The sequence below is a fragment of the Lissotriton vulgaris genome, chromosome 5 (assembly GCF_964263255.1).
Source record: "Lissotriton vulgaris chromosome 5, aLisVul1.2, whole genome shotgun sequence".
NCBI classification, from domain to species: domain Eukaryota; kingdom Metazoa; phylum Chordata; class Amphibia; order Caudata; family Salamandridae; genus Lissotriton; species Lissotriton vulgaris.
In genome coordinates, this window is record NC_141693.1 from 1,812,587,832 (window position 1) to 1,812,609,012 (window position 21,181).

The following is a 21,181-nucleotide window of genomic DNA, read 5'->3' on the forward strand; positions in this document are numbered from 1 at the left end:
TGTGCCTTGGTGATGGATGATGACTATTAGGCAGGGATAGGCGTCACACAACGTCACAACAAGTGAGGGTCAGATGGCACAAGGGCCGTCATTAATTGGGCCACCTGGTATTGAGACTGTAGCTCAATGTTTGCAGTGTTTCCCAATGCTGAGGGCCAGTATGACCCACGTTTTTCCTGCAAGTGGAAAATAAAGCTGGTTCACAGGCTGGCTATGTAGATGCTGGGAAATGTGACCATGGCTAGGTCTGTATTCCAGACGTATGTCTTGTGGGCCTAGAAGCAGATTCATTGGTAGAGGTTTGCTGGCCCAGGGTTGTGGCTGACTGTGTAGGCGTGTGTGAGCTCCTTGAGTGTCAGTATATCTGTATGGGTGTGGATGCAGTAGTGCTCCTGTATGTGCTGGCGGTAGTGGTATTATCATGGTTGTTGTGAGGGTGATGACCTGTTTTGACAACAAATGGAGATTTGTCCAGCTGAGGCACATACGTGTTGGCACTTCTTGCATCCATTGCGGTTAGTTGTGTCCTGTGATGTTGGGTACCTTGGTGAGGGAGAGGCAGAGCTGGGTGTATTAGGCGTAGGGTACTATGCAGTGTCCATGTCCACTGATGTTCTCAGCAAGTGGGGCCATGTAGACATAGTAGACAATGGTACTGAGGGACAGTCACTGAGGAACTCAGCATCAGTACTCTGTGTGTTGTGCTGTGAAATGTATTATGCGGAATCATCTGCTCCGGTCTGCAAGGGAGGAGACAATCCAGTGTGGTGTATTACCTTGCCTCATGCCATAGTGGAGTCTGGCTGCTGGTGTGTTGTGGAACATTGTTTCTTGAAATGATGCGATGTATAGTGTATATGGAGTGGCAGTGTTACCGACTTTGAGGATTGTGTGGATGTTGCTGTGGCATGTAGGAGGGACCTCTTGATGCTATTGTTTGTGATGGAGCAGGATTGAGGATGTTGTATGTTCCTATGAACATCACTGGGTGCATGATGACCCTCTGGTTAATTATTTTGACTGCAAATGTGTGTGGAAAGATGTGCCTGTGGGTCTTGACGTCTGTTTGGTCAGCAGGGGTGTAACTGCTAATGTCATTTAGCTCTCAGCATTTGCAATTACTGTGGAGGTGCATGTACCAATGGTGGAGGCCATGTACTGTCACTGTTCGTGTGCAATGGGGGATGCAGCCCTGTGGAAGATGTGCTCTGGGCAGGGGTGTGTGGGTGCTCCTTAAAGTATGTCCATCACGGTGTTTGTGGTGTGAAACATGTATACATGTGGCCACCAGAGGATGGTGTGTAGAGTGGCTTACTTGGGCTAAGGTGTTGTGTGGTATGCCTTGCTTATGTTCATCTAAGTTGACATTCACTTTGCTGATCTAGTGGTAGGAGACTGTACCAAGTGTCTATAAAATTCCCGTGAAGTGAGTGAGGGCTGAGCTCGGTCATATTGTTTAATTTGGTATGGAGTTGATGCTTGCCATGGATTGGCATGATGTATAGAGGATTGTGTCCTTCGTGATTTTGCATTTGTGTGGATCAGATGAGTTTGACATTTTGCTGTGTTGTTATCCCTGTAGGCGGAGTGTAATTCCTGGGATTTGGTTGAGCCTCAAAGCTAAATCCAGCAGCCTGCACATGAGCATTGTTTGTTGTATGTCCGTGGATACACAGGTGACATTGGTGGTGTGTTGTATGTTGTGCTTCATGGAAGTGTGCTGCCATGTATGTGCATATGTAGTACATCATCTGTAATTCGTAATGATCTGAGTTAGTGTGGCACATGGTGGATGGAGGGGTGTGTATCAGTGCTGAGGCAAGGGGCTCTGTGTTGATCTTGCACCAGTGTCTGCACCAGGACTGTGCCCTTGACATGTGTATGGTATGTTTTCTAAATGATGAGAGAATGCATTGGGGCTTGGATCAGGGAGGATGTGAGGGATGGCCAAGGAAAATGTAGTTACCTTGGATGACAATGTGTGCCCGGGTGTGTCCCACCTTGTGAGTTGTGTTGATGACAACCTAGGTATATCTGATGTCGGTGATGTTGTCTAGGAGTGCGGTGAGGTTGAATAGGCAGAGTTTGTCAATGAGTCATACTGGTGTCTGAGCTGTACATAGTCCACGTATTGTAGGTTGTTGTACGGTCTGTGATCTGCATTGTAGTTGGCAAATGTTGTGGCACATCAAGGATGTCTGTATGCAAGGGTACAATATGGAGTTGTCCTGTAGTTGACTTTGATACAGGAGTGGACATGTTCAGGACTGTGCAATCACTTGATCATAATGGCATTAGTCTGTTGGAGGCAGTTCCTGAAGATGATGGCAAGGCATCCCTCCATGGTGTTTGTGGCCGTATTTCTGCATGATCTTGTACAAGTTGTGGATTGCGTATGCAATGCCAGTTGTAGATGTGACCCAGGCAACGTAACTAGTGCCAGAGGCTGTAGTTGGCCTCACACATTTATGTGCCATTTCTGTGCACAGGACATGTGTGTAGGAGGATGCAGCTCAGGCACCACTGTGCATTGGCATACAGCTGGCTGTTCATAGCTGTAATTGTCAGCAGACGGGGTAAGGTGCTTCAGCAGTGTCAACATGAGACTGTTGCTTGGTATTTGCACGGTGTCCTGAGCTGACAGTTGTATTATGTCACAAGTTTGCATACATGGAGTGCTGCATTTGTAGTGGGGGTGGTTTTAACAACCAGGCTAACTTCAGCTGGTCTTGCGCATGTTGTGTATGTTCACTGATGTGCTTGAACTCTGCACAACAATGGTACCTATATACATAATCCACCATTCAGCTGGGATCGTGTGTAGGGTGAGCAGCTTGTAGCTGGAGCATGGACGTGTGTGGGTGCTGGATGGACAGGTAACTGCAGTGTCAAGTAAAAGTCAGTGTGAAAACAGACCAAATACAGGGGATACACAACAGACAGGCCAAATTAGCCCTATCAGGAACAGCAGACACACACACCAAGGGCACAATACAGTGAACAAGGCACAGACACACCATGGTGCCACTGGGAAATGGCCTCATTGGCAATCTACATTGTACTAGTGGTACAGATTGTACCACAAGTGTATTGGGGGCATTTCAATTGGGGAAAGACATTTCTTGTGTGTAGTAGCACAATAATCTGTGTGACAGGCCTGTACATAAGTACTTATTGTGGAAGTAGGGTGGCTGACTCATTTTCACATACCGATTTAGTGGATTTTCTAACAGACTCCAAGCTTGAAATCGGTCACGTTCTCACTTCTCCAAATGAAAGGTGTAACCGTGATCAAGGATCAGTGGTGTGACGAGGCTTTGCCATTCGCTCAGATTCACATATGTGTTAGTACATCTCAATTCTGACATGTCATGTAAGTCATCTTGCCATGGCTAATTCCGCTGCTAATTTTGTCCGTCAGTGTGTCAACATACATCTGGCACACTGAGCCTCATCAATGACAGCCTTGAATCACATTAGAAAAGTGAAAATCGTTATGCTTCGGTGCCACAAGGCATTAAGGCATGAGGGCCACAGTCTTTGCAGCAGCACTGAAGTGTTTGTAGGACTTCATACATGAGACACCATTTGAGTGTTGAGTGATGTTGTTGCAATCACTGGTGTGAAGCATGTCCCTATTCCTATGCTTAACTTAATAGAATTGTCTGCTACTTATCTTACCTTAGGATGTGCCTTTGATGGCAGCCACGTACTGATGTTTTCCTTTCATACATACATGTGGTATGTCACTTATTTCATCATCATATACATACACCTTGGACTGACCCACATTTATGGTAGCGTGCAAGCAGATCTGATTTTCCCACTCACCCCCTCCTTGTACAAACTTGTAGTGTTAGTCATTCTAACTTATGACATCATTTGTTATGTTGCACATTAGCAATGCTGTAGTATACACGTTACTAGTCACTTCATGAACGCTGCCAGTTAGACATTGCATGTTGTGGTTGCAAATTAATGTAAGTGACACAACTTAGCAAGTAGCAAGGTATGACAGGACTCTGATCGTCAAGGGACACATACAGTAGGGTTGAGGATGTACATGCACAGTCCATACATCAACATGACATTTGTGACATGCATGAGTGAGTAGTTTTTTATTGTGTGATAAGGGAGTGTCAACATCATACATTCACCTCATGGAGGGAGGCCACAGAAAATGTATTGTTCATCCATTGCCTAGCAGTAATTTGTTATTCATCATTACTGGGGTACAATGTCAGTATTATGAGCACCAGACAGTGTTTATTTATTGTCATGGTACAATATGTGATGCTAACGCATGGTTCTGCGGAGGATTGGACAATCTTCTGATTCTTCTTCATCAGATGTGTTTGTTGTCACAGCTGATGGTGTAATCAGTGGTGCAGTCGACACAGGAGGCATAGACACATCAGGGACTGCAGATGTTGATGGGATTGTACCTGCATCATGTTCCATGCCCATCAGGTACTGCATAAATGCACTGAGCATGACTTGGTGGTTTTCAAGCACAGCTGTAACATCCCGTTGGTAGTCAGCCAATTTTGTCAGGTATGCATCCTGTTTTGCATTCATTTCTTTAAGGGTGTCCTGAATTTCCCTCAGCCTGTTGGCCACTTCAAGGCTGGCACTTGTGTTAGGCATTTGTCTGTGCCTCTGCTGCATGACTTCTGAAATGTCATTCATGGCGTGAAACAAAGTACGTGGTGGTGCATAGTTGCTGCTACCAGTTTCCGCACTGCCAGTAATGGATGGTAGGCAACGGAGCACTCCTTCTAGGGTGCCTGCCATGCTCTCTATTCCTTTACGCACCTCCTGTGCCAACTGACCCTGTACATCCACAACACGTTGTTCAAAGGAATTTAGCTTGTTCGGCGACTGGTGAGGCAGAGACGTTGTGGGAGGTGGCGTAGGAGTGCTTCCATGTTGGGGAAGCAGAGATCCCACTGTGCTGCTTTGCCTTCTTGTGGGGGGAGAGGGAGTTTGTATTGATTCCAAAAGGTCCTGGATGAGGCCTGTGTCCAGACTTGTTACACTTTCACCGCCCTCATCATTGGATTCAAACATAGGTTCCTGCTCATGAGTAGGTGTACCATGCCCTGAAATAAAAAATAGATGTATGTTTATGATCATGTCTGACATATGGTGTACAGATGCACAATTTTGAGTCATCTACCCTTTTTGACTTTGATGTGTGTCAACATGTCAAAGTTAAAGCTACACATCATCACTCATGTTACCTCAAATGACATGGCATGAATCATTTGATGGATACAAAATGTTTGTCAAAAAACATGGCACATGGGCAGACAGTGCTTGCACACTTGCAACATTCAACTTGAGTGCATGTACTGATGTCTGTTTTGTTGGTGTATATTGGGGACACATTCCAGCACAGTAGCATGTCCAAGTGGCATTTTGCACTCTATATGTGTGCAACAGGTATCAGGCCACAATTAATGAGGATCTGGGACATTGATTTCTTACCATCTCACATCATCCCACCTGTCATAGCCATCACGGCTGTGTTGTTTGTGTGTGGCCCATTTCCTGTGTCTTCATGCTAATTACGTTATATTTGGATAATACAGATTGCTCCTGGTATGTTGCTCAACCTACACCCAGCTCCCCCTGTGTGCCCCTGCTGCCGCTGCTGAGTACACACTGGCAGGTGTGCAGAACCACCATATTAGTGTCCCGTTAGTGGCCTCAGTGCAACTATTTTTCACCCTGTTTGCACACCATTTTGTTTTCATTGCCACTGTTCCACCACCCCATGCACACTTGCTGCTCCCGCCTACCAGCTGCTCCTCCCTCCCACATCCCCATATGTGCCAAACTTTGCTCGACTGTGCTACTTGCGCACCAGAGGCACACCTTAAGCAAGGCTGTCTGCAGCCATCTGCGCCTGGACCATGCCCAGCGCCAGGACCCCTTGTGGCCACTAACGCCACTACACCAGACTCCAGTACTACGCCTGTACCCTCCATGCACTCAATGCCGGCCAATACTACACTTGCTTCCAGGCCACCACAATAACATACACACGGGACCCTTCTCCTGCCGCACATGCAGCTTCACATGCAACTGAGCCACCAAACCCCCATGGAGTGGACCCAGCCTCCTCCGATGCATTATCCACAACACCCACTCCACACAAACACAGCCCATGTGGCTCTGGGATCTGCTTGACAGCCTTGAATCACATTAGAAAAGTGAAAATCGTTATGCTTCGGTGCCACAAGGCATTAAGGCATGAGGGCCACAGTCTTTGCAGCAGCACTGAAGTGTTTGTAGGACTTCATACATGAGACACCATTTGAGTGTTGAGTGATGTTGTTGCAATCACTGGTGTGAAGCATGTCCCTATTCCTATGCTTAACTTAATAGAATTGTCTGCTACTTATCTTACCTTAGGATGTGCCTTTGATGGCAGCCACGTACTGATGTTTTCCTTTCATACATACATGTGGTATGTCACTTATTTCATCATCATATACATACACCTTGGACTGACCCACATTTATGGTAGCGTGCAAGCAGATCTGATTTTCCCACTCACCCCCTCCTTGTACAAACTTGTAGTGTTAGTCATTCTTACTTATGACATCATTCGTTATGTTGCACATTAGCAATGCTGTAGTATACACGTTACTAGTCACTTCATGAACGCTGCCAGTTAGACATTGCATGTTGTGGTTGCAAATTAATGTAAGTGACACAACTTAGCAAGTAGCAAGGTATGACAGGACTCTGATCGTCAAGGGACACATACAGTAGGGTTGAGGATGTACATGCACAGTCCATACATCAACATGACATTTGTGACATGCATGAGTGAGTAGTTTTTTATTGTGTGATAAGGGAGTGTCAACATCATACGTTCACCTCATGGAGGGAGGCCACAGAAAATGTATTGTTCATCCATTGCCTAGCAGTAATTTGTTATTCATCATTACTGGGGTACAATGTCAGTATTATGAGCACCAGACAGTGTTTATTTATTGTCATGGTACAATATGTGATGCTAACGCATGGTTCTGCGGAGGATTGGACAATCTTCTGATTCTTCTTCATCAGATGTGTTTGTTGTCACAGCTGATGGTGTAATCAGTGGTGCAGTCGACACAGGAGGCATAGACACATCAGGGACTGCAGATGTTGATGGGATTGTACCTGCATCATGTTCCATGCCCATCAGGTACTGCATAAATGCACTGAGCATGACTTGGTGGTTTTCAAGCACAGCTGTAACATCCCGTTGGTAGTCAGCCAATTTTGTCAGGTATGCATCCTGTTTTGCATTCATTTCTTTAAGGGTGTCCTGAATTTCCCTCAGCCTGTTGGCCACTTCAAGGCTGGCACTTGTGTTAGGCATTTGTCTGTGCCTCTGCTGCATGACTTCTGAAGTGTCATTCATGGCGTGAAACAAAGTACGTGGTGGTGCATAGTTGCTGCTACCAGTTTCCGCACTGCCAGTAATGGATGGTAGGCAACGGAGCACTCCTTCTAGGGTGCCTACCATGCTCTCTATTCCTTTACGCACCTCCTGTGCCAACTGATCCTGTACATCCACAACACGTTGTTCAAAGGAATTTAGCTTGTTCGGCGACTGGTGAGGCAGAGACGTTGTGGGAGGTGGCGTAGGAGTGCTTCCATGTTGGGGAAGCAGAGATCCCACTGTGCTGCTTTGCCTTCTTGTGGGGGGAGAGGGAGTTTGTATTGATTCCAAAAGGTCCTGGATGAGGCCTGTGTCCAGACTTGTTACACTTTCACCGCCCTCATCATTGGATTCAAACATAGGTTCCTGCTCATGAGTAGGTGTACCATGCCCTGAAATAAAAAATGGATGTATGTTTATGATCATGTCTGACATATGGTGTACAGATGCACAATTTTGAGTCATCTACCCTTTTTGACTTTGATGTGTGTCAACATGTCAAAGTTAAAGCTACACATCATCACTCATGTTACCTCAAATGACATGGCATGAATCATTTGATGGATACAAAATGTTTGTCAAAAAACATGGCACATGGGCAGACAGTGCTTGCACACTTGCAACATTCAACTTGAGTGCATGTACTGATGTCTGTTTTGTTGGTGTATATTGGGGACACATTCCAGCACAGTAGCAAGTCCAAGTGGCATTTTGCACTCTATATGTGTGCAACAGGTATCAGGTCACAATTAATGAGGATCTGGGACATTGATTTCTTACCATCTCACATCATCCCACCTGTCATAGCCATCACGGCTGTGTTGTTTGTGTGTGGCCCATTTCCTGTGTCTTCATGCTAATTACGTTATATTTGGATAATACAGATTGCTCCTGGTATGTTGCTCAACCTACACCCAGCTCCCCCTGTGTGCCCCTGCTGCCGCTGCTGAGTACACACTGGCAGGTGTGCAGAACCACCATATTAGTGTCCCGTTAGTGGCCTCAGTGCAACTATTTTTCACCCTGTTTGCACACCATTTTGTTTTCATTGCCACTGTTCCACCACCCCATGCACACTTGCTGCTCCCGCCTACCAGCTGCTCCTCCCTCCCACATCCCCATATGTGCCAAACTTTGCTCGACTGTGCTACTTGCGCACCAGAGGCACACCTTAAGCAAGGCTGTCTGCAGCCATCTGCGCCTGGACCATGCCCAGCGCCAGGACCCCTTGTGGCCACTAACGCCACTACACCAGACTCCAGTACTATGCCTGTACCCTCCATGCACTCAATGCCGGCCAATACTACACTTGCTTCCAGGCCACCACAATAACATACACACGGGACCCTTCTCCTGCCGCACATGCAGCTTCACATGCAACTGAGCCACCAAACCCCCATGGAGTGGACCCAGCCTCCTCCGATGCATTATCCACAACACCCACTCCACACAAACACAGCCCATGTGGCTCTGGGATCTGCTTGACACCTCCGCCCCAGATGTGTGATTATTAAACGTGACCTGGTGGAACTACTGCTCTGCGACCAACATCACCATAGACATCCCAGACAGCTACAATTTCAACTGCAGGGATTGAGCTGACTGATTTGGAGGATGGGTCACCATCGACCACAAGACCACCCTCAAGGTCGGCACCCATGCAGACAACACCATCAACACCGCCACCCACCTGCACATGAACATCCACACCGACACCCAACACCACCCTCAGAGGACCCTCGTGTACTGCACACCGACCCTGTGCTCAGTTCTGCTGCTCCATCAATGACCTCGCCAGCACCCACGCACTCCCCTCCACGCACTACATCATCCTGTGGGACCTGACCTTACACCTCAAGGACAACAACGACGACAACTCCACCATACTGATCAACGACCTCACCAGACCCGGCTGCAGACAACTCGGGACCAAACCCACGCCGCCAGCCACAAGCTGGACCCCGTCTTCTCAACAGGCACCCACGTCACCTGCAACCACACCACTGAACTGCACTCGACCGACCACCGCAGCATCAATTTTACCTTCTATTAATCAACCACACACCACCGCAGACAACTGCTGCCTCACCAATGCTGGGTAAAAGTAAACGTAGACCAGCTGATCACACCCCTCAGCCAGAGCCCGAACTACAACCCCACCAACCCAGTCGTCAGTGCCCAAAAACTCTGACTGTGTATGTAGGACTGCACCAACACCTTTGCCCCACTCACGTTACCCTCCAACAGCCACGCCTGCAACAGAGCCACCCGGTTCACCGACTACCTCCAGACCTACCAACGCACATGCCAGAAGATGGAGTGAACATGGCTCCATGGACACACACTGCACAACCACACAGTCCACAAGGACGCCACGTGTATACATCACCACCTCAACAGATTGGCAAAGAGTTCCTCCTTCCAAGCCTGTCTGGATACCAATGCACACGACAGCAATGAGGTCTTCTGCATTGTTATTGAACAGAGAAACCCATGCGCAAACGTTATCAACATCCCACCTTCACAAGAAGTGTGGGACTCACTGTCCATCTTCTCACAGCGCACGTTTGGTGACATCGACGACAGCTTCACCACCACAACCACCCTAACTATGCCAGACTCCACCTCCCCGGCGAGGACCACCAGCGCCAACCGCAGCACCTCCTGGTACTACGTCGACAAGGACGCAACACACAAGCTCATGAACTCCATACACTCTGGATCACCAGCAGTACCATCACCACACCACTTATTGTACGAAGCAGAGGAAGCGGTCATACCACAACTACATAAGTTCATCTACATCTTCTTCAATGCAGCAACATTCCATGAAATATGGAAGCACGCCACAAGCAATGCCCTCCTCAAGAGGCACAAGGCACACCGCAATGCCCTCAAGGACTCACGGCCCATCTCCCTGCTCACGTTCCTAACGAAGGTCATCTAGGTAATCATCAACATGCAATTGGGCCGCAAGCTGGTAGACCCCAACATGTTTGGCCCGTCCCAGTCCGGATTCATACGTACATACAGCAGCAAGACAGTCCACATGTCCGGCACAGACAACATCATGCGGCAACTAGCCAGCACCAAGACAGCAGCCCTCTTCCTCCTGGACCGGTCAACCGCCTTTGACACGGTATGCCATCACACTCTGAAGACACACCTCAGAGAATCATGATTCCAATTGAAGGCCCTAGACTGGACCACGTCCTTACTCTCCGGCAGAACCCAGAGCGCCCAGAGTGTCCGAAACCCATCCATCAAATCGGACGCCATCAACATCATCTGCGGCGTACCCCAGGGGTCATCCCTCAGCCCAACACTGTCAAACATGTACATGTCCCCCTCGTACACGTGGGCCGCCATCACAGCCTCTACATCATCTCCTACACCAACAACACCCAGCTCATCCTCTCCATCACCAGGGACCCACACACACCCTGAACAAACCTCCACGAGGGAATGAAGTCCCTCACCAACTGGATGAGGAGCAGCAGTCTGAAACTGTACTTGGACATGACACAGGTCCTCATCCTCGGACCCACACCCTGAGCCTGGGACGACTCCTGTCGGGCAACCACACTGGGAACAGCAACAACACCCACTGACCATGCACGCAACTTACAATACATCCAGTACTCCTCCCTCTCCATGTCTGAGCAGGTCGACGCCATCTCCTCCTCATGCTACAACTGCCTCCGCATGCTATGCGGGATCTACAAGTGGATCCCCACCCCAGACAACAATAACTGTGACGCAGGCCCTGAGCACCAGCAGACTGGACTACCGCAACGCACTGTACGCAGGATTCCCAGACAAACACCTACAACTACTGCAACGCATCCAATACACTTACGGCTCATTGGTTGTCAACGTCCCCCACCGCAGCAACATCATCCTCCAAATGTGAGACCTACACTGGTTCCCCATCAGCAAGTGGATCAGCTTCAAGCTCCAGACCCAGACACACAATGCACTCCAGTAGGCCGGACCAGCCTACCTGTACAGCAGACTCAGCTTCTACACCCCCACACGCCAGGTACGCTCCACCCGCCTCCCCCTCACCACTGTCCACCGCATCCTATGACCAACCTCCAGCAGAAGATCCTTGTCCTACCTCGCAGCCAAGACCTTCCACACCCTCCCGGCCCACCTACGGCAGACCCAGGACCTACTCCCATTCAGAAGACTCATCAAGGCCTGTCTCTTTGAGCGGTAGCGGCAGCCCCTTCCCATCAGAGTGGTAGATCCAACAGGTGTTTTTACATGCTGAAGGAGTTGTTCCAAGGACATGGACTTCTGTATTCTCTGATTTTGATTTCATACAGCTGTGGTTCATGCAGACTGCGACGTAATGCATTCCTCAATGTATTTCAAGTGTTTGGTTGGTGTAGTCTTAGGTGTGAGAGAGTATGAGCTGTCTGTCATCAGCAATGGATACAATGTTGAGGCTGTGTTTGGTTTCAAATGGCGCTGAGGCAGCCCTGTTGATGTTGACAAGGGTCAGACACATAGATGGTCCCTCTTGCATTCAGCATTGGAATGACGTGATTTTAAAGGCGAAGGTTGTCAGTCTGATCCTTGGACCTCTTGCTGGGATGAGTGACCCAGTTAAGCGTTGTTCCTTGGAATCCTGCTTCATGTAGTGTAGCAAATCTGTGTGGTGTTAGTCTGTGTCGGAGCACACTCACAGCTCCTGGTCCCGGAGGGTGCAGATGTCACCTATGACTGTGAATAGGGTGATCTTGGTGCTGTTGTTGATGTGATGAGGACAGGGCTGTAGTGATCCCACAGGTGGCTGTATCTCATGTTGGAGGGGGTGCATTGAGCTGTGACTGGTGTCCCGGTGGGTATGGTAGTATGGTTGTTGTGTTGGGAGAGGTTTGCGTGGTGCTGCCTGTGGCATCTCATGTGTACGGCAAAGTTGTTGTAGTGACATTTTTTTATTTATGGTGAACTTTGTTGGACACTTATCACAGGTCTGTAGTGCCAGGGTGATGTCTGTAGCTTTGCAGCATGGGTTGTTTTATTCATGCAGGACCTTGACAAGTTTGCAGGACTTTCCATTATGTTGGATTATTTTTTTGTGGTACTCCCTCATTGCGTCCATGTATGTGTTTTACATTTCAGGTGTCTTGGTGTTTATACAGTTCTTACCAAGGTATCTGCTGGTGCGTCTTGCTTCTTAGAGATCAGTGCTCTACCATGCCGTGTCCCTGTAGTGCTGTTTGTTAGGCTTGCAGAGGGTGGAGGTCTGGTATGCGCAGTTGTGTATCCAGGTGTGACTTTCACTTGCAGTAACGCTGGTGTTGGCTGTGTTTGAGACCAGGGTGGTGGTTGAGGATTGTCAGCAGTGTAGGCATGTGAAATGTCTGCGGGTCATGTTTGCAAAGGCCTGTTGTCATTCTCCAATGTTTACCATGTATGAGTGCATGGAGGCTGGCTGAGCTGCATCAGTGAATGACTGTATATCAGTTGCTGCTGGAAATGATTGCATTTGGGACCCAGATGTGCGCATTCAGACTTGCCATAGGCCTGCCTTCAGCACACCATGTACATGCATCTGCTGTGCGCTTGCACAGCGGCTGACATGGAGTAGGGTAATTGTGAGGTACAATATTCAGTGATGACGGAACACATGAAGACAGGGGTGGGGGCCTTAGTGGTAGTTCATAGACCATATGTGGAGTGTGGGCTCAGATGAGAACACTGAACTGACTTATTATGGAGACACAAGGGATGAGTGACTGATGTGATCATGCTATGTGTCATCATGGCATGGGAGGGTGGGTAGGAGACATCTAAGATGAGGTGGGTCATGTGCATATTGGCAAGATGACTCAGGTGCCACCTATGATGACCAGAGCACTAATACCCACTTCCATGTTTGGTATGCAGGCTGCATTTCAGCCTCATTGGCAAACATGGCCGACACTCCAGCATAGCATGTGGCTGCATGACTTATCCCATTTCCTATTACCAGTCACACCAGCACTTCACAGCGTTGTGATTGACTCAGAGTAGTGAGCCTGGCTGGCTAATTTCTTTTATGTGACACAAAGGCAGGGTTACATAGGCTCCAGAGAAACGGGACACAGCTTTGAGGTCAGACTTCACTCAATGTGTGCCTGATTCACAAAACAAACTTAAGACTCAATCCTAAACTTAATACTATTTTGGTGTTCACAGAATGCACTTACTACTTTTGGCATTCACAGAATGTACTTAGTACTTTTGGTATTCACAGAAGTTAGGATTTTGCCTTTAGTCTGTCTTAAGTCTGTCTTCAGAGAAACTTAAAACAAAATCCTAACTTCTGTGAATACCAAAAGTAGTAAGTTCATTCTGTGAATGCTAAAATTAGTAAGTGCTTTCTGTGAATACCAATATAGTAGTAAGTTTTGGATTGAGTCTTAAGTTCATTCTGTGAATCAGCCACTATATGTTTTGCGATTTACAAAAAGGGGGTGGTGATGAACAGAGTGTCTGAGTTAAACAGACCACTCTTACCCAGTCCAAAGATCAGGGCTTGATCCAACACCGTTATTTATCTCACTGCCCCATCCCAGCTCAGAAACTGGCTATATGCAAATCAGTCTGTCCCTGGCCCAGTGCATCATGGGAACAGGGCAAACTAAACTACCAAGCCAATTCTTCACCAGAAAGGAGACAAGCTACCGGGGACCGGTTTCTGGCATTTCAGCCTTCTTCGGCCCGGCTTGCTTGAATCCTGATGGAGCAGTGAGAAAGGGACTCATGTCTGAGTATACCCTGCCACACCTATAGTGGCCAAAAAAGATTTACAAAAAGGGGGTGGTGATGAACAGAGTGTCTGAGTTAAACAGACCACTCTTACCCAGTCCAAAGATCAGGGCTTGATCCAACACCGTTATTTATCTCACTGCCCCATCCCAGCTCAGAACCTGGCTATATGCAAATCAGTCTGTCCCTGGCCCAGTGCATCATGGGAACAGGGCAAACTAAACTACCAAGCCAATTCTTCACCAGAAAGGAGACAAGCTACCGGGGACCGGTTTCTGGCATTTCAGCCTTCTTCGGCCCGGCTTGCTTGAATCCTGATGGAGCAGTGAGAAAGGGACTCATGTCTGAGTATACCCTGCCACACCTATAGTGGCCAAAAACGATTTACAAAAAAGGGGGTGGTGATGAACAGAGTGTCTGAGTTAAACAGACCACTCTTACCCAGTCCAAAGATCAGGGCTTGATCCAACACCGTTATTTATCTCACTGCCCCATCCCAGCTCAGAACCTGGCTATATGCAAATCAGTCTGTCCCTGGCCCAGTACATCATGGGAACAGGGCAAACTAAACTACCAAGCCAATTCTTCACCAGAAAGGAGACAAGCTACCGGGGACCGGTTTCTGGCATTTCAGCCTTCTTCGGCCCGGCTTGCTTGAATCCTGATGGAGCAGTGAGAAAGGGACTCATGTCTGAGTATACCCTGCCACACCTATAGTGGCCAAAAACGATTTACAAAAAGGGGGTGGTGATGAACAGAGTGTCTGAGTTAAACAGACCACTCTTACCCAGTCCAAAGATCAGGGCTTGATCCAACACCGTTATTTATCTCACTGCCCCATCCCAGCTCAGAACCTGGCTATATGCAAATCAGTCTGTCCCTGGCCCAGTGCATCATGGGAACAGGGCAAACTAAACTACCAAGCCAATTCTTCACCAGAAAGGAGACAAGCTACCGGGGACCGGTTTCTGGCATTTCAGCCTTCTTCGGCCCGGCTTGCTTGAATCCTGATGGAGCAGTGAGAAAGGGACTCATGTCTGAGTATACCCTGCCACACCTATAGTGGCCAAAAACGATTTACAAAAAGGGGGTGGTGATGAACAGAGTGTCTGAGTTAAACAGACCACTCTTACCCAGTCCAAAGATCAGGGCTTGATCCAACACCGTTATTTATCTCACTGCCCCATCCCAGCTCAGAACCTGGCTATATGCAAATCAGTCTGTCCCTGGCCCAGTGCATCATGGGAACAGGGCAAACTAAACTACCAAGCCAATTCTTCACCAGAAAGGAGACAAGCTACCGGGGACCGGTTTCTGGCATTTCAGCCTTCTTCGGCCCGGCTTGCTTGAATCCTGATGGAGCAGTGAGAAAGGGACTCATGTCTGAGTATACCCTGCCACACCTATAGTGGCCAAAAACGATTTACAAAAAGGGGGTGGTGATGAACAGAGTGTCTGAGTTAAACAGACCACTCTTACCCAGTCCAAAGATCAGGGCTTGATCCAACACCGTTATTTATCTCACTGCCCCATCCCAGCTCAGAACCTGGCTATATGCAAATCAGTCTGTCCCTGGCCCAGTGCATCATGGGAACAGGGCAAACTAAACTACCAAGCCAATTCTTCACCAGAAAGGAGACAAGCTACCGGGGACCGGTTTCTGGCATTTCAGCCTTCTTCGGCCCGGCTTGCTTGAATCCTGATGGAGCAGTGAGAAAGGGACTCATGTCTGAGTATACCCTGCCACACCTATAGTGGCCAAAAACGATTTACAAAAAGGGGGTGGTGATGAACAGAGTGTCTGAGTTAAACAGACCACTCTTACCCAGTCCAAAGATCAGGGCTTGATCCAACACCGTTATTTATCTCACTGCCCCATCCCAGCTCAGAACCTGGCTATATGCAAATCAGTCTGTCCCTGGCCCAGTGCATCATGGGAACAGGGCAAACTAAACTACCAAGCCAATTCTTCACCAGAAAGGAGACAAGCTACCGGGGACCGGTTTCTGGCATTTCAGCCTTCTTCGGCCCGGCTTGCTTGAATCCTGATGGAGCAGTGAGAAAGGGACTCATGTCTGAGTATACCCTGCCACACCTATAGTGGCCAAAAACGATTTACAAAAAGGGGGTGGTGATGAACAGAGTGTCTGAGTTAAACAGACCACTCTTACCCAGTCCAAAGATCAGGGCTTGATCCAACACCGTTATTTATCTCACTGCCCCATCCCAGCTCAGAACCTGGCTATATGCAAATCAGTCTGTCCCTGGCCCAGTGCATCATGGGAACAGGGCAAACTAAACTACCAAGCCAATTCTTCACCAGAAAGGAGACAAGCTACCGGGGACCGGTTTCTGGCATTTCAGCCTTCTTCGGCCCGGCTTGCTTGAATCCTGATGGAGCAGTGAGAAAGGGACTCATGTCTGAGTATACCCTGCCACACCTATAGTGGCCAAAAACGATTTACAAAAAGGGGGTGGTGATGAACAGAGTGTCTGAGTTAAACTCAGATGTGAGACCCTTGCTCATTGCACCATCAGGATTCAAGCAAACCGGGCCGAAGACGGCTGTGATGCCAGAAACCGGTCCCCGGGAGCTTGTTTCCTTCCCAGTGTAAGAATTGGCTTTTGTAGTTTGGTTTGCCCTGTTCCCATCATGCACTGGGACAGGAACAGACTAATTTGCATACAGCCAGGTTCTGAAACTGGGATGGTGCAGTGAGCTAAAAAACGGTGTTGGATCTAGCCCTGATCTCTTGACTGGGTGAGAGCTTTCTGCTTAATTCAGAGACTGTGCCACCATGCAGAGCAGGTGTGACACTCTTGTACCAAAAGGCACATACATAATACCGAAACATGCCATGTCATCACATTCCATTGAATTCATTGTTAATACTAGGCATGTTGCAACTGTAGAGTAGGTGTTGCACAGCGGAGACTTTAATTACACTGTTCAAAGTTCAGTGAGTACATGGACAAACTAGCCTTGTCACCACACACCCAGACCTGAAGCATTAAATTCCTTTATGAACAACCACGACACACACAATTGAGTCAGATTAGTGAGGAATGCACACACAATTTTTCATAGCCAAAAAATATATACACAGCATTTGTTCATATTGTCAACATTTCACCCCCTATTTCTCATGATGTACATCTATACAAATAATAGTTCAGACATATGTCCCCCCATGACACAACCAATTGTTATTATTTGACACACAAATGCACAACATTTTTGTTATTTTTAAAATTTGTCACAATTTCTTTTTTTTTCATACTGACACATTACCACATGTAGTACTTACATCACTACATAATTGGGGTCACAAAGAAGTATTTTGAAATTATATTTTGGTACACATGCATTGCATTGTTGACATTGTGCAGCATACATTGAAATGGTCATCGCTAAAGACTACGGCAACCATAGTCTACGCTGTTTGCATTTGACTGGCTCAGGTCCACACTGTGAACCAAGGTTTATTCCTCTTGGACACTCCAACAATACAATGTCAGCTACCTCCTCACCTTCAACCCTGTACGCCATCTCACCTGCCAGGACGTAACTCTGCTACAGACATCACCATCACTGTCACTGACAACTTCTGTGTCACCTGCATGTGGCAGCACGACAATCATGGAAGAGGCATTGTTAACCCATACACTGGTACACTCAGAATGAGCAGGCACTCTAATGTGCCATGGTTGACCATGTACTACGACAACTACATTATCGTGACCAGGCCCATGGCCATACTCAGCAGCACACTCATGTGCAGGACACACAGGCCATGTGCTCCATTCTCAAACACCATTGTTGACATCATTGCACCCCAGTGTGTGACATCCACAGACAGCATCCCTCTCGATGACCTCCAGTTCCACCTCAGCAGGTTAAGTTACCTGACCAACAACACCTCCAGGTTAACTTCACTGAGATCAGACACAAGCATCAAAGGACCTCAACATACCACTGAACAGGACACGGTTAAGTACCTGTAGTACGGCTGCAGGTACTTCTGATTCAGGTCTGACTTCATACTCTCCTGGCACTACCATCATTGAATGCATGACATATGTGACTTGACCAGCAATCACCACTGCCATCTTTGCACCCTCTTGCAGCTGGAGCAAGGACACTGCATGACATCTCATCCACTCCTTGTGCAAAGACAGTCCACCAATGCTTAAATACTTGTGACACTACAGCACACAAATAGCACTGTTAGGATCTCGAATGACACCCTCATTTCTGCACCCCTCATGAATGTACTTGCATCCCTACTTTCCCCCTACCTCATGGCAGCCATGTATGTGGGCAGTGCCATTGGCATCGTCTGCCACTATGCATTGGTGGAGTTGCGGCATGGTTGTGCATACACTGACATTATGATTTGTAATGGATCTGTCATTGCTTGAATCATGGAGCAATGTCCAGTGGGTACTGTACATCCATGCTATTGCAAGGAGGGACATGGTGAGAAGTGTTGCCTCGCTGTCTTCTTGCAGCAACAATTTTCATGGTTGCGCCATAGGAATGCACACAATATTGTTGTTGTTGCACATTTGTAGAGTGTATCTTTGTCACAGGGCAACCCTGTAACCTTGTTTGCAGCGCTGTCCAGTACCACTCCCATGCATCTATGTTGTGCCACGAATTGTCACCTTCCTTAGAGACATGTATGTTGAGGCTTTACATTCCGGGAGCTATTGTGCATTTGCATGAGTTTGCTTGTTTCTCTCATGTCTGTGACAGCCTTGCTAATCTTGCAAGGTGCAGTTAGTGAACTTGTTAGCATTATTTGGATACGTAACGCCTACTTTGCATGTCATTGCCATAGTTTTGTTGGGACACGCAATGCCATTGACATAGAAGTTGCTATCACTCCTGAGCATTTGCTCGCATCTGTATGCAATAGCTTACTAATGTGATTAAACATTCTTGGCACTTAAGCTACACAAACAGTGCTGCAGACTGGCTGATGATCCATTTGTAGAATTAACTATGGTGCATATTTACTGGATGTTTAGTAGCTGGACTGCGCCCCTTGCAATATAGGTGTGCTGCAGTGCATGCATAGGTATAGACCATGAATGGAGGCATACGGTGAGATGGTGCGCATTCCTGCACACTATTGATGTTGGATGCTCTTTCACTGCAAGAACACCATTGGTACACTTATGTTATTCCCATGGTCGTGACAAGATAGATGTGCTGTATTCACTGTATGTCAATACATGTTGTTATTCATGTTATATACGTCATTCATCCAGACGTAGCTGGTCAGTGCTTAAGTCATGCATTCATGTGAGGAGCAACATTCAAGTACAGCAAACCTTGGTGCAGGCCTCTCCCGGTGACACTGCCTCACCCCTATACCTACCATGATGCAGGTGTGAGGTACTGACACAATTGCCAGATGCTAATGTATTTCCAAATTTTGGATGGATTGCACATCACCACTACTGATATTTTTTTGGGGATGTGCAGACCCACCATGCATATGTTATGCATGATGCTTGTGTAATGTGGCACAGGGCTTCGCATGCTGAGTAACATTCCCGAGTACTTTCCCTTACATATGCAGATGATGTGGCTGAAACCATCATGCACAAAGTCGTACAATGACAGATTTTGGGCCTGCATGGGGTGACTATGAGTAGGGTCTCTTTATTGGTGTCACCTGTCCTTCACAACGACATAGGTGCACAATGCTTGGCATGCGCCGACCCAGGCAAACTTGCACCATGTTGCAGGGGGTCCAGCGGTGCAGGGGATCAGTGTTTGTGTGCATGGAAGGGACACATTGCTGCATGATGCAGTCATCAAAAGATTTTTCCGCTTTATATGTGTCCACTTGAATGCAAAAGCGATATGTTGGGTATATCAGAGAGGGAAGAGTAAGTATTTATTCAGGTTGTGCATGCCTTACACAGACCCTGTGTATGCATATCTTTGTGGCGCAGCGTGATAGTTACAGTTTGACTTTGCTATTGTACATTGTCAATTGGACATGGATGTTTCTGGGTACACCCCCAGCAACAGCCCTGGAATTGCGCTTTCTCACACTTTAATGTGGGAATGATGCAATGACATGATATGTTGTACTATGTTACATGGCTGTCTGTGGCCTATTATTGTGGGTGTGGCACATTGTGCCACCACTACATGAACAAAATAACATCCTGCCAGCACAGTGGTAGCAGTCCAGGTTATACAAGTGTGAAACTCGGCCTGTTTCAGGATGTTGTGTGATTGGTATTTCATGAGGGTAGTTGTTTATTTGCACCTGCGTGTGGCACTTGTCAGGTGCAGCAGTGGGCTGGGACTTCATTTTGGAAATATATTTTTACTTTGACAGGGGTAGGTGTTTACCAAATGTAACATGTGCATGTCCCTGGTACAGTACTTTCTGAAGACCCTTCACAGTTCATGACATTGCATGACTTCTCTTTCCACAACACGTCAGTAATTGAGCCAGCCACCTTAGTTTATGCACTGCACAACATTACCTTCTTTGCACATTTCCCCTTGTAGGGACTTACCCTGTGTGTCTTGCAGTTCCTCATGCTCTGCACTGTCCTGTCCTGGAATTCCAACCACCAACTCGTCTGGGATGACCGCTGCAACCCGCTCCTCAAGGTCATCCAGCTCTTCCTGTTGTGATGGGCCGCCTCCTCCTGTCACCCCAGCTTCTTTGCGTTTTTTTGCCATTTTTTCTTTTGTCCTGCGCTTTAGGTCATTCCAGCGTTTCTTGAGGTCAATAACTGTCCGCCTAGATTGGGCCACACAGTTGACCTTTGTCAATATGGACTGCCAAATAGCCTCTTTTTTTGATAGAGGCAACTTGGAACTTGCAAAAAGCTGGTGCTGGTGGTCTGTCACCTCATTTATGAGTATGTTGTTCTCCTCAGCACTGAAATTAATTTTTCTTTTCCTCTTTCCATGTGTTTCTCCCTGTGTTGAAG

At 47.5% G+C, this 21,181-nt stretch overlaps 1 protein-coding gene across 1 annotated transcript; it reads right to left on the reverse strand.

Annotated features, from left to right (window-relative positions):
* Window positions 1-4,296: 4,296 nt before the first annotated feature.
* Window positions 4,297-20,927, reverse strand: LOC147717275 (uncharacterized). Its single transcript, XM_086919850.1, has 4 exons — window positions 20,759-20,927; window positions 7,772-7,836; window positions 7,180-7,567; window positions 4,297-5,102 (listed from the first exon to the last, which is right to left on the reverse strand). The coding sequence occupies exons 1-4, from the start codon at window positions 20,925-20,927 to the stop codon at window positions 4,297-4,299; spliced, it is 1,428 nt and encodes a 475-aa protein (XP_086775976.1).
* Between the last annotated feature and the right edge of the window lie 254 nt (window positions 20,928-21,181).

Coding starts and splice junctions, on each gene's coding strand:
- LOC147717275 (XM_086919850.1), bottom strand. CDS start 20,927: ATGGCAAAAAAACGCAAAGAAGCTGGGGTGACAGGAGGAGGCGGCCCA. Junction 7,837..20,758: donor GGAACTGCAAGACACACAGG/GTAAGTCCCTAC, acceptor TTTTTATTTCAG/GGCATGGTACACCTACTCAT. Junction 5,103..7,179: donor GGGCATGGAACATGATGCAG/GTACAATCCCAT, acceptor TTTTTATTTCAG/GGCATGGTACACCTACTCAT.